The 16,914-nt window shown below is 40.3% G+C and overlaps 3 protein-coding genes across 3 annotated transcripts; 2 read left to right on the plus strand and 1 right to left on the minus strand.

Moving 5' to 3' along the window:
• The first annotated feature begins 112 nt into the window (after positions 1-112).
• LOC104812685 (serine/threonine-protein phosphatase 6 regulatory subunit 3-like) lies at positions 113-7,331 on the plus strand. Its single transcript, XM_010539963.2, has 19 exons — positions 113-457; positions 1,048-1,151; positions 1,481-1,567; positions 1,653-1,728; positions 1,816-1,890; positions 1,994-2,047; positions 2,486-2,545; positions 2,639-2,755; positions 2,860-2,954; positions 3,064-3,263; positions 3,714-3,811; positions 3,963-4,066; positions 4,141-4,306; positions 4,429-4,551; positions 4,924-5,006; positions 5,328-5,469; positions 5,839-5,868; positions 6,358-6,428; positions 6,560-7,331. Exons 1-19 carry the CDS (start codon positions 419-421, stop codon positions 7,083-7,085), a joined length of 2,250 nt encoding a protein of 749 aa, XP_010538265.1. The 5' UTR covers positions 113-418; the 3' UTR covers positions 7,086-7,331.
• Positions 7,332-7,579: 248 nt separating this feature from the next.
• On the plus strand, positions 7,580-9,736 carry LOC104812687 (DNA-damage-repair/toleration protein DRT111, chloroplastic). The gene is made up of 2 exons (XM_010539965.1): positions 7,580-8,616; positions 9,277-9,736. The coding sequence occupies exons 1-2, from the start codon at positions 7,783-7,785 to the stop codon at positions 9,568-9,570; spliced, it is 1,128 nt and encodes a 375-aa protein (XP_010538267.1). The 5' UTR covers positions 7,580-7,782; the 3' UTR covers positions 9,571-9,736.
• A 1,144-nt stretch (positions 9,737-10,880) lies between these two features.
• LOC104812688 (homeobox-leucine zipper protein ATHB-14) lies at positions 10,881-16,411 on the minus strand. Its single transcript, XM_010539966.2, has 18 exons — positions 15,713-16,411; positions 14,845-15,004; positions 14,461-14,591; positions 14,279-14,369; positions 14,097-14,192; positions 13,892-14,005; positions 13,705-13,788; positions 13,464-13,613; positions 13,303-13,377; positions 13,114-13,223; positions 12,839-13,028; positions 12,534-12,722; positions 12,381-12,461; positions 12,143-12,283; positions 11,735-12,051; positions 11,535-11,646; positions 11,291-11,440; positions 10,881-11,182 (listed from the first exon to the last, which is right to left on the minus strand). The coding sequence occupies exons 1-18, from the start codon at positions 15,925-15,927 to the stop codon at positions 11,036-11,038; spliced, it is 2,553 nt and encodes an 850-aa protein (XP_010538268.1). The 5' UTR covers positions 15,928-16,411; the 3' UTR covers positions 10,881-11,035.
• Between the last annotated feature and the right edge of the window lie 503 nt (positions 16,412-16,914).

Here is a 16,914-nt window from a genome sequence, read left to right on the forward strand (position 1 = left end):
CCAAAAATATATATTTCTTTGTTCAATAAATCATCTCATATTATTTTTTATTGTTTGTGAAAATCGACGCGCATCCCCTTTTAACACCGACCACTTCTTCCTTCTCTCTGTGGCAAACAAAAAAACATTGATAATATTTTAATTTTCTTGATTTTTCATTTTTTTTTGGTTCCGTCTCCGAGCACTCTCTTCCTCTTTCCGCGATTGAAGGTGCTCTTCATCGCTGTTCTCATCGTCTGTTCGAGATCCCAGATCGAATTTCTGCGAAATTTTTTTGCTTGACTACGATCGCGAGTTCTACTGGTCGGATGCTCTCGTCTCCTCTTGAATAGCGGGATCAAGGTTGGCGGATTGTTTCCTCCTGTTTTTGTTAGGGTTTCGAAGATCCGATTCCCGGCGCTTTTGAGCTCGCGGCAATATGTTCTGGCGAATCGCGGGATTGTCCACGGCGTCTCCCGTGAGTTAACTCGTCGCTGACCTCTGTTTCTTTCTATCTTGGGCGGGTTTCGTGTTGTCTTCGTTTTGAGCATTTCCGGATTTGTGGGTTTGCTTTCCGATTCCATGATATATTTTTTCTTCTGTTTATTGCATGAATTTGAGGGGCGTGAATTCATATGCTTTTTGGGGTCTGCAGTTTTGTTTCCAGATTAGGGGAAGCTCGAGTTTGTTTACTTTCATGAGTGAGGCAGTGTATTCGTCTACGAGATTTCCTACTTATAACTGAGTTCGAGCTGTTTTTACAGTCAGTTTGTTTGGCATTTGAGAGTAAGCGAACATATCTTAATGATGAAAGACCTTACCCAACATTTTACGTTGCATTGTCCAGTGAAATTTATTAAATTTATTGGGCATATTGCTAGGACGTTCAAATATATCACCAATTCTATCCCATTTTACGTCGTATCAGAAAGACTGTTCTCTTGATATCTTATATCTGAGGGGTTGTTCTCGTCTTACAATGTTCTTACCGTGGTGCTGTGTATTGATTCAGGCATCAGTCATTTCGTCTCTGTTCTTTCTGATGTTTTAACGCTTTTTGTTTTGCAGGTAGAGACAATTTTGGACAAAGAAGGTTTCACACTGGAGGAACTTCTTGATGAGGATGAAATTATTCAAGAGTGCAAAGCCCTGAATGGGCGCCTCTTAAATTTGTATGCTTCTGTCACCATATTTCTCTGTTATTACTTGCTCCCTCTCTGTTATCGGAGGAGGAAATGCAGACAACAGGGCAATTGCCTTCGGGTATATAATGTGTTACGTGTAGATTATGTTTCTCATTCTGGGGGATATTTACCTTGAAAGTTTTTCCATATAGCTTTAGATTCTCCTTCTTTTTTCTCTTAGGATATTCATGTAGAGCTTCCTTTTTGTAGTGAAAACCCTGATGTCCTATTGTTCACAAATGTTGGATTGTATTTTATGTTCACTCTCTAGATGGTATTACCTTTCACTGGAGATACTGCCTCAACCATTATTGCAGCTTGCGAGAAAAGACGCAGGTGGAACAGCTTATTAAATACATAATAGAGGAGCCTCCTGAGGATGCAGAGAATAAACGCATGTTCAAGTAGGGTGTCAGGAAAATGTGGTTGCTTTGCTGCTGGTCAATCCTTTTCTGAACTTATGCTTGATGTCTTTTAACTCTGCTGTAGGTTTCCTTTCATTGCCTCTGAAATCTTCACTTGTGAGATAGAAATGATTCTCAAACCACTGGTGGAGGATGAGGAGGTAACACTAATTTTTTATTCATTTCTAATTGTCTAATGTTGAAAAGAGTTATTCTACTAACTTCCCTTTATGTCTATTGTGTTGCAGTTGATGATATTGTTGTTTTCCTTTTTGGAATCTAAACAAGCTCATGACACATCACTTGCTGCGTACTTCAGCAAGGTACAGATATTTGACATTGTTTTTGGGCATCAAATCACTTGTTTTCTTGAGATTTGCAGATTTCTCCCAGTTGTATTCATTTTTTTTTATCTTCTGCTGCTAGGTTATCATTTGTTTGCTGGTTCGGAAGACTGTTCCATTTATGCAATTTGTTAAAGTAAGTGAATTTTGTTTCCTGAATTAAGCTTGTAATTTTATGGAAATCAGAACTTCGCTCGAGTTTGATTAGTATTGTTTTCTTCACCTTGTTAAGGGAATATAGATTATGATCAGGGTCATTGGAGCATTTTGGTTGTCAGAATTAAACCTTTACCAAGCCGCATTGTTATGAATCAGGGATGTTTCCTGAGCATTTTATTCAAGGATCTAGATATTGCCTTTTGAAGAGTAAAAAACAAGTTAACAGAAGATTCACATTGCTTTACATAAAATGGAAGAGCATGGATACTTTCTTAATGCATTGGCATCAGCTGTAACTGCCTAGTGCAAAATGTGATGACTGCCGCTCGGTGATGCATTAAAAACACTATACCATCTGGGATTTGCGAGGTTCAGGTTTTGGCATTGAAACCTTACTTTTACCTTTTGCTTCCAGGATCATCAAGAAATACTTAAGCAGCTTGTTGATCTAATCGGTATTACATCAATTATGGAGGTTGGTTTACATAAGTTACTGTGTGTTGTGAAACAAACTTAAATATTTCATAAAGTGTGTGTCATCTATGTTGACCTATCGCTTATTCTTTAGGTTTTAAAACGTCTGATCGGCACCGATGAGCATTTGTATACGAACTACACAAATGCAATGCAGTGGATAGAGGATACAGATATTTTAGAGATGATTGTGGACAAGTTTGGCTCCTCTGTGAGTTTTGTTCAGTTGCATGTTCTACTTTTATTTTTAAAATAGGCTAGTCTTATTTCATGTATGTACTGATACCTAGGAACTATTTTCTATGTGTATTGTAGGATTCTCCTGATGTACATGCCAATGCAGCTGAAATATTATGTACAGTAACACGATTTGCACCCCCTGGTCTCGGTGCAAAAATTTCGAGTCCAAGGTAAACCAAGTTTTTGATTGCCACGTACTATTTTCCTAACAGACATTATATGTGGGTGTTTCTATTTTTTTTTTGTCTTGTTATTGATTCTTTGCACATTTTGTTACAGCTTCATCAGGAGGCTGTTTCAACATGCTTTGGAAGTTACACGGCCCAAGTCTGTTCTGGTCAATTCATTGTCTGTTTGCATCTCACTGCTTGATCCTAAGCGGTTTACATTGGGAGCATATCATATATATGGTCATCAACTAACCCATGGAACCATGGTCACCAATCCTGAGACTGTGGATGGAATGTTAGGGAACCTAGGTGAGTAAAATTTTTGGTTAAAGGGCTTTAATACCAAGAATTTCTGATTTCCTGTGTGTTGAATGTTGATGCGTCTTGAGTTGAGTTTATTAACGCTGTTATTGTAATTGTGAGGGGCATAGTTGGGTGGAAAGGAAGACTGTTATCTTTTTATTTTCAGTTGAATCCTGTTACCATGATCAGTTTTCTTATGAGCCTCTGCTTCTATTGCTGTCACAATTAGGAAGAGCTATGCTTACTCCTTGCTGTGATTAAGTCTGCAGGCCTTCAAATGAGTTGCAGAGATACCATTTTGCTTTTGGTTTTTATCTACATAGGAAATTTAGTTATGGCAATTTCTGAGGCAACTTTTATTTAGTCTTTACATTGTTTTATGGTGTGCTTTGTATGCTGCAATGAGTTTGTCCTTGACTGCTTCAATACTTATGTGAAAATGTTGCTTATATGCAGGTGATCTACTTCACCTTTTGAATGTTTCATCTGATGAGGGCATTTTGTTGACTACATATGGAAAATTGCAGCCACCTCTTGGAAAACACCGTCTGAAGGTATATTCTGTGTATATATAGAAAGCTTGATGTGTTTCCCTGTAGATGTTTGTTATATCTCCCTGTTGTGCTACTGTTTTCATGTCCCTGGTTTTTTCATGCCGTCATTATCAAAGAAACCTGGAATGTTGATTCTTTTTTCTTTGCCCAGATTGTAGAGTTCATCTCAGTCTTACTCACAATCGGTAGTGAATCAGCAGAAAAGGAAGTGATTCGACTTGGGGGTGTGAAGAGAATCTTGGACTTGTTCTTTGAGTAAGTTGGGATTTTCCTTCATGCAGCAATTATTTTGCATCAGTAGCTCATCGCCTGATATGACTATGTTTCAGGTATCCATACAATAATTTTTTGCATCACCACGTCGAGAATGTAATTCTATCATATTTGGAGAGCAAGAATACTGAACCTCTTGATCATATTCTTAGTGAATGTGATCTTGTTCGAAAAATACTAGAAGCAGAAAAGGATTCCACATTGGCAGCTGATTTGGATAAGGTCCCGACTAACATGTTACTTTCTATTGTCTTCACCTGGGGCCTATTACGTTTTACTTGGTTCTTTGTTTTATGGAATCCCCAGTCAGTAGTAACTTCTTTGCCTGGACATTTCTTCTTCAGCCAACAGTTCCTGTTGAGGGTAGAAAGCCACCCAGGATAGGGAGTATTGGTCATTTAACTCGTATCTCCAACAAACTCACTCAGCTGGCTAATAGCAACACAGAAATTCAGTCGCACTTGCAGGTTCTTCTCCACATCATGGCTATCTTTGTTTGGCAATTTACATGTTCACACATGCTATCAGTAAAGTAGTTGTTTTCTCTATGGAATGGAAAGTTTGGGTCTCGTCTTTTATGTATGAATGGTCTTATGAATGCTCACAATTTGTATTCGATGAGAGAGCATGTATTCCCTTTATTGCCTAAGCTTCTTTCCATTAGATCTAAATCTAGTTTTTGGCAGGGCTCACTCCATTTACGGGTATTATCTTTCCATATAGCATGTTTGTTTATGGACTGTATAGCGGTTGTATGGCACTGCTGATTGATAACCAACTCATAATATCTGGTTCGTGACTCTTCTATTTTGTTGTTATGTGCTATTGTTTCTTACCAGGAAAATAGTGAGTGGACGAAATGGCAGACTGATGTCCTGTCAAAGCGTAACACCTTGGAAAATGTGTATTCGTGGGCCTGTGGGTATGTGTTTTTCCCTTGTTTTGTCCAACTGTTGTCTTCATGTAATAAAACCTCGTGACATCAACTTTTGTAACTGACTAAAAGCTATCTTGTGGTATACTAGAGATCAAAGCTAAAGAGTAAAAAAAATTGTTTATGATCATGTATTTGTATGGCATACAATCTGATGAAAAGCTGAATGTGATTGCATGTCTCAGGGTAAATGACCTGAAGAAAAGCTGCTTTCTTTTCGGAAACTCGTCTAAAATGATATATATTGCTTGAAACGGAGGAGCTGGTGTTTTCATAAATCATGTACTCAATTGTTTGTCCTCTTTGCAGGAGGCCAACTTCACTGCTTGATCGTACTAGAGATAGCGATGATGATGATTACCAGGATAGAGACTATGATGTGGCAGCCCTAGCAAATAACTTGAGCCAGGCATTTCGATATGGAATTTATAGCAATGATGATATGGATGAGGTGCATTCTTGTGTTTCCTTGATATCGCTATCAGAAATGATTGGTTCTGGCCAAAGATCTGAGCAGCGTGTGTTTGTTAGTTATGCAATACCTCAGCATACAGTATAGAGACAACTGAGGAAATCAAAATCGAATGTGTTTTGGAATTGATTCTTTTTGTATCGATTTCTTATCATGTGCATTGTCTTGAAAGTATGATGTCTAGATGCGATTATGATTAATCTTTTGTCGATGTCTTAAACTTGTGGAACAATTTACAAAAAGAAATTTGTTTGCCCTCAAGAGTCCAAACGTTGAGTTCAGTGGATGGTTTTTGACCATCCTGCTATCCTTCTTCCTCAAACTCATTTATAATTTTATGCATTGCAGGCCCAAGGCTCCATGGAACGCGACGACGAGGTATTTCTAGCTTTCCTTGTCTCATATTTATTGGAATTGCTGGACATTTTAGGTTGGTTATATAAATTGTGGGATATCCCTTTTTGTTTTCTTCTCTTTCAGAAAGATTTTACTTGTGGAAATGTAGGAACAGATCACAATCATTCAACTCTTTTCATGCTTCCTTAGTGATTATTGCATCGCCTGTAGTTCTAAAATTCCCGAAATTTTCATTGTTTATAGCTCTGCCATATCTGCATTATGCTACCCTTGTACTACCAGCTCTGCTCCCTTGTTTTGATTGCGAAAAAGAAAAAGGAAAATGTAGTAAAGCTTTTGGTAGGAGGAAGTAATTTTGTGAAGACAAATCATAAAAAACGTCAGTTCACAGAGATCTTGTTTGTATTTTTTTTCCCTGCTTGAATTTAGCTTGTTAACATCTGATTCTTGTGGATACAAAACACTTTGTTGAACTGTGGAGAGTTCTTAATGGAGTTTTTGATGTGGCAGGATGTCTACTTTGATGATGAATCTGCCGAAGTCGTCATATCGTCACTGCGCCTTGGAGATGACCAAGAGAGGTAAAAGTGGTTCTCCAAATTCCGACATTCGACTTAAAATTTTACATTCTATCCCTTTTTTTTGTTCAATGCCATGGCCAATAGTTGCTTAGCTCAGAAGGAATGAGTAAAAACGGGTGTTTTTTCTGTAGTGGTTCTCTGTTCACAAACTCAAACTGGTTTGCGTTTGAGGATGAAAGAGAGGCTAAGGAGCGCTCGATGAGCTCACCTCTCGCGTCCCCTTCTCCAAAGGCCGAGACTGGTGGAGATGCCGATGATGATGATGATGATGATGATGATGTGGTCATTGGTGAAGAAGTCAATGACTCGGATGACAGGGCAATGCCATCCCCGTCGGTGGAAACAAAACCAGAAGATGACGGAGCAAACAAATCAGAAGATGAGAAAACGCCTGGTTGGGTTGAGTGGAGAGAAACCTCGGACTCGGATGAAGCTCCTCCTCTGGTTATGGGAAATGGTGAGGTCGAAATGGACGTAGAGGAAAAAGTTAACAACACCGAGAACTCCTCCTCGCCAGAAGAAAGCGGTGAAGTTTCTGGTTCGGACACATCGAAACCTACAGGACCCGAGGAGGCGACAAAGGCCGCGGAAGAAGAAGAAGAAGAAGAAGAACCATCGAGGATGGAAACCGATAAAGCCGTGAAGGAGAAGAGCTAGTGTAAGTTATTCAGAGCATTGGCTTGATTTTTAACACAGCCCTTACCTCTCGAGTCTTGACCCCCAAGTGTTCAAGGTACATATTTGGGTATATTATTTTCTTTTCTTCTTCTTGGTTAAAAAGAAGTCAGTGTTGTAAAGTTCGTTTGCCCTTAAACCCAACAAAACAATATCACTACATGACTTGAATATGACATCCCACATTACATAGCCCTCCCTCTCTTTAAAGATGATTTGCAGACTTTACCCAATCCTTTTTATTCCAATTTTCTGTGTATAAAAAAAATATTAAAATATTTTAATTATTTACTCCCAAATATAAATTATATATTATATGAGGTGTTTTTTTTTATTTCTACGAAGGGGTAAATAATTTATTTTCTCTACTTGTAAGTTTTAATCCTTTTTCTGGAATTTTATTGATCTATTTTTGTAAATTGTAATAAGAGAAAAAAAAAAGACAAAATTTTCAGGAAAAAATAAATAAAGATAACACACATCAGCAGACAATGCAAAATCGGACGACGAACACCGTTTTTACTTTCCCTTTCTCCTCATCCAAAAACCCTAATTTCAGCTGATCCTTCGTGCATTCGTCGTGGCAGATTCCAAATTTCTTGATTTCGAAACTCTAACCTGCATCCGAGATCCGCAGTAAATCAGGTGACGAGGGAGGAATCTAATCTGTGACGACAAAATGCTCGGCGGATTGTACGGAGACCTTCCTCCGCCGTCCGATGAGGACAAGCCCACCACGAACTCCACCATCTGGTCAAGCAGTACCAAGATGGCTCCTCCCACCCTCCGTAAGCCACCGGCTTTCGCTCCTCCGACCGTCCTAAGATCCCAGACCAAGCCCAAAACCCCCGCCAAGCCTCCTCCTTCCTCCCCGTTGGTGATTCCTCCGGTGAACGACGCGGCGGCGCCATCGCCATCGCAGCCGGCGTTGGTGGGTGTGACGTCGACGGTGATGGAGGAGTACGATCCGGCGAGGCCGAACGATTACGAGGAGTACAGGAGGGAGAAGAAGAGGAAAGCTATGGAGGCCGAGATGAGGAGGGAGCTGGAGAGGAGACGGCAGGAGGAGGAGGAGAGAGAGCGAAGAGAAAGAGAGGAGAGAGAGAGGGAACGAGAGAGAGAGCGCGATCACAACGAGGCCCGGCTCAACATCTCCGGCGAGGAAGCGTGGAGGAGACGCGCCGCCATGAGTGGAAGCAGTGGGAAGCGAAGATCTCCGTCTCCTCCGGGGAACAGCGACGGATTCAACATCGCAAAGTCAGAGACGAGTGGATTGGGAGTTGGAGCAGGTGGGCAAATGACGGCTGCTCAGAGAATGATGGCGAAGATGGGTTGGAAGGAAGGGCAAGGGCTCGGGAAGCAGGAGCAAGGGATAACGACGCCATTAATGGCGAAGAAGACGGATCGTAGAGCAGGAGTGATCGTAAATGCGAGCGAGTCCAAGACGGAGAAGAAGGTTAAGAGTGTCAATATCAATGGAGAACCCACTAGAGTCTTGCTTCTTAGAAACATGGTACGTGTTTCAGTACTTCCACTGCATATCCGTGCTTGGTTTTAAGCTCTGCCCAAAAGCTATCATTGTCTCAAATGTTCATAGAAAACACTTGAAACTGCAGTTTCTGTAGATCTTTAATGCCCTTTTTCTTCTCTGTTTATGCCATTGGATCAAACTCTGATAACTTGGGAATCTGTTGAAAATTAGTCTTTCTTTTGAGTTTTGAGCTATGTTCATAGTCATGAAATTTGGCTCCTTGGATTGGAGACTGGAGCAGGAGCTCGTATCTTATGTTATTAGTGAACTGCAGTGTAATTTTAGAACTTAGTTTTTGCCTTGTGTTTGCTAGAGCTGTTAAAAAGCATCATCAATGCTGTCAAGCCTTACAGTAAGCATTTCATCATGTAGTATGAATAGGATGCATAGCAGAAATGTCAGTCCAGTGCCTAATATCTTTTTCGCATATGTTTGATTGTTTCTTTACTAATATATGTTGTAGAATACTGATTCATGTATCCACAGTGGTAGCTTCACACTCCGGTTTGAACTTTTACTTCGAAACACTGAACAATGAACATCATCCTTCGTGTTTGCCATAACTATGTTTGATCTTGTAAGATGGTCTTAAAATGAATGACGCATCACTTCACTCGAGTCTCTCTGTCTTGTGCCCTTAAGGTTGGTCCTGGAGAGGTAGATGATGAACTAGAAGATGAGGTCGGGTCTGAGTGCTCAAAGTACGGGACTGTCACTCGGGTACTCATATTCGAGATCACGGAACCCAACTTCCCCTCGGACCAAGCAGTCAGAATCTTTGTCCAGTTTGCGAGATCCGAAGAAACGACTAAAGCCCTGGTCGACCTCAATGGCCGGTACTTTGGAGGAAGAGTGGTTCAAGCCTCGTTCTACGACGAGGAGAAATTCAGTAAGAACGAGTTGGCTCCTCTTCCAGGTGAAATCCCGGGATTTTAACCAGTGATTAGGAACATCATGCGCTAGTGTTCTTGAGTATTTTGCGAGTAGGGTTATTGGTTTTTGATACTTGAAACCCTTTCAGATCTCTGTCTTCTTTTTTTGGTCGCTGTCTGTAAAACAGTAGTTTCATAAAATACGAAATCCCCTTCTTTGTCTGATTGAACTCACCCTCCTTCGATTCTTTGGCGATGATTTGTTGTTGTGACATGATTTCGAAGGGAGAGGAAACTGACATTTTCTCCTTAGGCCCATTATATATATGGGCCCAGCCCAATCCATGATATTGGTGGTCCATGGTAAGCATTGGTTTACACATTATTAAAAATATGTGTATATATATATATATATGTTTTCCACGTTATGATTATAACACGGTATCCTGTGTCCCCCACAATTATCATGTACTCATGTGTATGGTGTTCATGCATGTATGATGTGTGTGAATTGACATAAGTTGTTACATAATATATATTATAAATATTCCATTTAAAATTTCATAAAAAAAAGTTTAAATATTGGTCTGATGGATGACGTCAGTAATGTTGACTAAATGAGCAGTTTTCTTACACAAAATACAGAATCAACTGTCTTTTCACTCAGCCATTTTTTGTGGCTTTTCATTTATTTATTCTGTTTTCACTTTTTTTGTTATTTCCATCTGCCAACGGAATCAACGGTCTCGGGTCCGGTTAATTATATTTCTCTTTTAATAATTTAAGAAATGATTTTTAAATAATAATAACAGTAATGCTTAAAATATTTTTATTTATAAATTATTTTTTAGATAATAATTCTTTTGATATAAAGTTTTTCTGAAAGCAAAAATAATAGTCGAACTATTATTACTACTGTATTTTTTTTTTGTCTCAGTAAACCTACCAGAAAATTAAAGCATGTCATTCACATTAAATTAGCCCTTCCAAAAGTGGAGCATCATCATCATCTTATCTATTTTCCTATTAAAGATTAGACTATTCAAATTCAAATAAGTAAAAATAGATAAATAATGATTATGTAAATCATTTAATGAGAAGATTCATCACAATCCAGCCTCTGATTACATTCGCAGTGCCATGATGAGTCATTCATTTCCACCTAAATCTATGGCAAAATTTAGGACATATACACACACATATATATATATATTAAAACTTTCATTGCACTTTTGGGGGATTATAATAAAAAAAATAAACAGAATATTATAGATTTTTAATTGGCTTTTTTTAACATATCTTATAGTTGATTTTAAATATTTAAAAATATCAAATAAAAATAAATAAACCTACTTTAGAAAGTGAACTAAAACGTATTTAAAAACACACAAAACCCTGCCATAACATAGTCTACGTTACAAAAGGTCACGAGTTATTACATTTTAGTCCTCCATTTTAAGTATCTTAAGCATAACAGTACACTAACTTCATTATCTTACATTCTTGGCACATTTCCATGGCCGTTTTCTTCAGACGAACGACCAATTCACGAACATAAAGGCCAAGCAGTGGTTAGCTTCATCGTCGTCTAAAACCTTCCACACGGTGGCTTGATCGTACGAAACTGGCCTCCCCATGCTCGACGCACAAATTCCCCCAGGCAGATGAGCATAGCCCTGAGAAAAAAAAAACAGAGGATAAATTTTCCCGGGAAACAGTAAGATTTTCCGGGAAAAGAAGGGTATGGATTATGGAATGTGCAGGAAGAGATCTTATCGAATCACCTGTTGCATGATCTTGGCGAACTCGGAACAAAGAGCTTTCCGACCAGATTCGTCGAGGGTCTTGTCCAGAATCATGTCTTGAAGCGCCACGAGCGTGGTTTCAAGCATGTCTAGACCGGCTTGGTTTGCGAATGTGAACACCGGAGAGGCCTGCAAGAACAATTTTTTTCCTCATTCATACCGTCTCGATGATCCGATCATCGTATAAAACGTGCAAAATCGAGCGGTAGGAAGAGCTTTTTACGTTCGTTTTCAAAGAGCAGCACAAAATGGCATCGGAATGGTTCCAGAGTTGTTTCAGCAGAGCCTCGCCGGATTGTGAATCATCCAGGAAAAGATCCGAACCCGTGTGGATTCTGAAAGAAGCGATTACGATAACGATGTCGATTTACTTAACAGCATCACGGGGAAATATTCTACGGGAAATTGGTGATAATTAGGTACCTGTAGCTCTGGGAGATCCAGCGGACGAGAGTGAGAGCCTCGGGGGAAGTGGGAAGTGGAAACGGGCCAAGATTGGATCCTAGACTCGGAGCAATGGCCAGAGCCACCCTCTGGATCGAACCCACGACACTCCTCACGTATTGACGTGCCATGGATGCGACGTTGTCCCTTGAGTGGCTGTCAAATGTGAACTGGAATGCGATGGTTAGGACTGACCTGTGATTGTAACCGCTCCTCTCAGCTTCAGCCGATGCTTCTCGGGTTGAGCCTTCGAGAGCCGAGGCTAAATCCAGAGTCCGTGTTGCCAAGGGACCATCCTGTGAAAAAACAAAAGCGAAAGAAGGGATTCCGTAAGTCGTTTATTCAGGTGATGTTTTGGGTTTGAGTGGCTCGTCGGATTCACATTACCGGAGTTGTTTTATGTTCAAGCGGAATGATGCAAAACCCGGATGGAAGCAGAGCCGCATCATCGGCAAATGACTCATCGATAGGGGCGAAGATGAGTTGGGCACAGCCTCCAACCGCGGTTTCATCAGTACCGCTACAAAGCTGGATGGATAATCAAAACCAAGAAACGAGTCAGCGAAAACGCAGTAATTCAGAGGGGAGATACTGAAACATATTAGGGCATTAACCATGAAAATACCTGCAGTAGATACATATCTTGAGCCAAGCCCATGTTTTCAGGCGAGAAGGCATGGCCTTCGAGCCTAACCACTTCAAGAAACTGAAACACAAGGACGATATTTCATACAGGAATGAACTCGAGCAAGTAAAGGAGGGTACTGAGTTTCTTTACCTCCTCGTGTTCAATGGTCTGAGCGAGAGGAAGAATGACTTGGCTACTTGGGAATCCGCAAGCTCTAGCGCATGGGACGGAAAACGGGTTTGTTCTGAGACATGCAGCAGAGTAGGCATCGACGCCATGGTCAGCCCATTCAGAGCGGTGTTCTCTCAGGAACCGAACCAGTACAGCAGGTGGGACATTCTTGAGGAAGATTAACCCGAAGATGAACATTAGAATACCAGTGAAAACGAAAGATAAATCAGATTCCTTTGTCGGTTCCTACCCGTTCAAATCTTGAAATCGGAATCAACGAGTACCTGCAACAGCATAGATGCCTTGGCGCAAAGCACGCCTTCACCAAAGCTTGGAAACAAAGAATTCCCGAACTGATTACCGACAAACTTGCCCGGGGATGAGTTTATCATGATAGTAACATCATCCGATCCATTACTAACGATGGGCGACCATCCATCAGCGGAAAATCCATTAACAGCATCATTGAAACCCCTGAAAGTTTCGGAAAACCGATAAGAAAATAAGAAATTCGTCTAGTTTGAGGTTGAAAGATTGGTGAAACGAAAGAGAGACCGACCGGGAAAGTCTCTGGCTGAAAGTCCTTAAAACCGCAGGCTGGCGTCCTCCGCCGCCGTACTGAACTTCTCCATTAGTCTCCTGAGCGATTTGTCTGACATGCCTCAAAGCCTGAAACCCAAAGCAAAGAACTAAGAAAATCGCTGAAGAGATCGTACAATTCATGACTCCGTTCACTATTTGAACTTACGGCTGTGGTCATTTTCTGAGCAAGAATCTTCGAAGATTCGTAGAGAGGCCTCAAGACTTCAGGAACACTCCAAGCCTATCAAAACCGAGAGATAAAGTCGCAAACTCGGAGAGAAAATCGTGCAGAGAGACATGATTGTGTTTTGATCAATCCACACTTACATCCAAATCGACATGATCAACGATGTGGAGAATGGATCCACCACCTTCGCACGGACGGATGAGAAATCCACTCGACAACCTTTCAGCTCTCACGAATGTCATGGGAGGCGTCGGCCCACCAATCGCTTGAGCCATCGATCTCTCACAAACCTGCATTGCCACACGAAGAATATACGCAAAATCCAAGACAGTAAAAGACAAAACCGAGATAGAGAAAAAACAGTACATACATTCAACTTACCACGTAGCTTCCATCATCTAAACTCGTACTGTATCTCAGCGTCCAGAAGTCACGAGCCGCTGCTAAAGTCGTTGGAGCATACATCTAACGATTAGAGCAACAAGTTCTGTGGTTAAGAAAACGTCATAATAAACGGCAACCATCTGATCATATGGATGAATCGGGGAATAGAGGCAAAGAAACGAACCTGCATGTATAAAAGCTCGATAGTCCCACCATTCCCAGTGGGTATCACACTCAAAGTATCGACACATCGACAGTCACGAAACCACGATTGACGATCTTTGAGGATTTCGGCAACCTACAGAGAACTGGGAATGGAATGAGAAATTGTTGATTCTCCCCGTTTTCACTTGAACCAGAAGAGAGAAGAACAAAACAAAACCATTTACCTTCATGGGTTCTAGACTCACGAGGCCGCAGGCACGTGCTGCTATTCCACTGCAGTTGCGTGAAATGGCAACAATGCCAATAGAATCCGGACCAGGCTACATCCGTTAATCGAAAACGAGTTCATTCTCATTCCCGCGAAAATAAGAAAAGGTGAAGACTTTGACTATGTATCGGTTTATACCTTCATCCCAATCATCTGAACCCAGTCGACAGCAGTTCCTGTAGCCTTGGAGAGGAACTCTGCAAGGGTCTCCTCTGCAATGGAGAGAAGACTGAAACCATTACAAAAAAAACTTCTCATCAGTTACAATATAAGGAGAAATCGGAAAAAAAAAGCACGAAGACAGAGATGAAAGGACTGACCCAGCTGGGTTATTAGCATCACGTTGATGGTGCTGAGTTGGGTTTTGCTTTAGCTGTTGATGTTGCTGTTGCTGTTGCTGACCGCTTACGACCACAGACTCACAGCTGTTGTCTGTGGTCGTTCCAGACGCCTATACATACATTTCATTTCCATCATTACACAACACAGAAAGAAACCTCACATTTCATATCCAGAGACAAGGGCAGGTCTCAAAGTCTCAGACAATTTCATTACAATCATGAAAGTATCAAAAAAAATCCTCAAAAGGTAAGAACTTTAACACAACAAAGTCAAAAATCAACATGATCCAAAGAGATAAGACAATTTTTTATATACACCCACTAATACTGGTGTTGGGATTTGTTGTCTGAAGGTCAACTTACAGTGTGCAGTTGGTTTTTCATGTAGCCATTCTCGTAGACCAACTGCGAGACCTGTTTCTGCAAACGGTCGTTCTCTTCCATCAACAGCTTGTTCATAGCACTGACCTTTCTGTTCACTGTCTGAAGACGAGCGGCTTCTTTCCTCTGCTTCTCTCGACATCTATGCCATCAACAGCAGAAAACATGATGCCATCATGAACATGAGCACACCATGTATCATACATATGTATGCATATATGCGTTGTAACAACAACATTTCATCATCTATTAGTGAAAAGCTAGAATGCTACAGAAAACATGAAATCTAGAGAAAAGATGGTAATAATATGATATGTAAATGAATGTCGGGACAATGGAAAGAGAAGCTTTTGCTTTAGCAATACTCCCAAATGACAGAAAGAACAAAAGACGGGGCAGTCATCGGCATATTCTGCAGTAACATTTTAGGCTTTTGAAGAAAAAAAGAAATTTCAGAAAATGTCAGTCTTTGAATTTAACTTTCAACTGTTTGAAAGCGTAAGCAAAAGAAAATCATTTGACAACTGTTTCTTTGGCGATTAAGAGAATGGATCTGAGGAAATTTAAAGCCATAGTGATCTTAGCGATCCAAACAAGAATCAAAGACGTACAAAAAATACCAAGAACACCTGTCAGAGTGAATAAATTCAGAAAGAACAGAAATTTAACAGAAGATAAACAACAAATGGTTTTTCAAGAACGATGAAAAAATTGTATAAAAGAATATGTACGCTTGTTCTCCCAAATACCAACAAAAACAAACAGGAGGGTTAAAAAGAAAAAAGAAAAAAGTAGCAAAGAAACTGGAAAAAAAAAAAAGGATTCTGGGTTTCTTGGATTATCCTTTCACCTGCGATTCTGAAACCAAACTTTGATCTGTTTGGGCTCGATGTTGGAGAGAATCGGACATTCTCGTATGAGCTGTTGTCGTCGGAGAGAGCTCGGCTTCGGACACTGAGCGTAAACTCTCTCGAGAGCCTCCACTTGCTCTGGCGTGTACCTTACGTACTTGCTCGAATCCATTCCTTTTTCAGGAGACTCTAAGTTCATCGTGTGCGCCATCATATCTAGCTCCCAGTCAAATAAAAAAAAATCACTTCTTTCACAGAGAATCCCCGAAATAAGCGTGACCCAGATGGAATATCGACTCAAACAAAGACGGGCTTGGCTTGAATTTCGAGAAATCCCTAGATTTTGATCAGGTGTTTTTTTGGATGAAGCCTTAACGTCGTTGCTGCTGGGTTATTTGCAAGGGTAGGCTCTCTGGGTGGAGAGAGCCTCCTCTCAACTTCATGAGATAATGGTGAGATGAAAGAGAGAAAAGTTAGGGCTTTTCGTTTTCTATTTTTCACCTTTTCCTCAACTGAAACAGCACAACAATGGCGAGGGGGAGAGGGGAAAGGAAGGGGCAGTAGATAAGAGAGAGAGAGAGGCAAGTTTAAAGAAGCAAAGGGAAGAAGGGTCTTTTGTCTCGGACGCCAATCTCGAGATTCTTTATGAGAGAAGAGAACAAAAAAAACTGAAAAAAGAAAACTTTTTTTCCCGATAGAGAGAGAGAGAGAGAGAGAGAGGGAGAGAGAGGGAGAGAGGAACTCAAAAGAGGGAAAATTGAAACGGCAGGTGGGTTGAACTTTGAAACTCTGAAAGCTTAGGGTTTTTTTCTCATGTATCCATGAAATAACAAAATGATAAATTTACATTATGATAGTAAAGCTATAAATATTTTTTTCTTATAACAAACAAAATGTTCATTTACCATCACGTGTCCCCATCCCATTTTGCATTGTGGTACACAACGAACTAATGATATTGTTCTTACATGATTAGGACAAAACTATCCAACGTATTTTGTACGGTAAGGATATTCATCCGGATTTCTTGATTTTTTTAAAAATTTAATTGGATTAAAAAACCGATAAACTTTTAAATTACAAAAAAATATGGTTAATATCCTGTTATTGCACGATCCTTTCCAAAATTACATAATTTTCGAATATATTGGGGGTGGGAATGATTTTATTTAAGGATCTTTAATTTTGAAATCAAATTTTA

This window comes from Tarenaya hassleriana, unplaced genomic scaffold (genome assembly GCF_000463585.1).
Source record: "Tarenaya hassleriana unplaced genomic scaffold, ASM46358v1 Cleome2, whole genome shotgun sequence".
In the NCBI taxonomy this organism is placed as follows: Eukaryota; Viridiplantae; Streptophyta; class Magnoliopsida; order Brassicales; family Cleomaceae; genus Tarenaya; species Tarenaya hassleriana.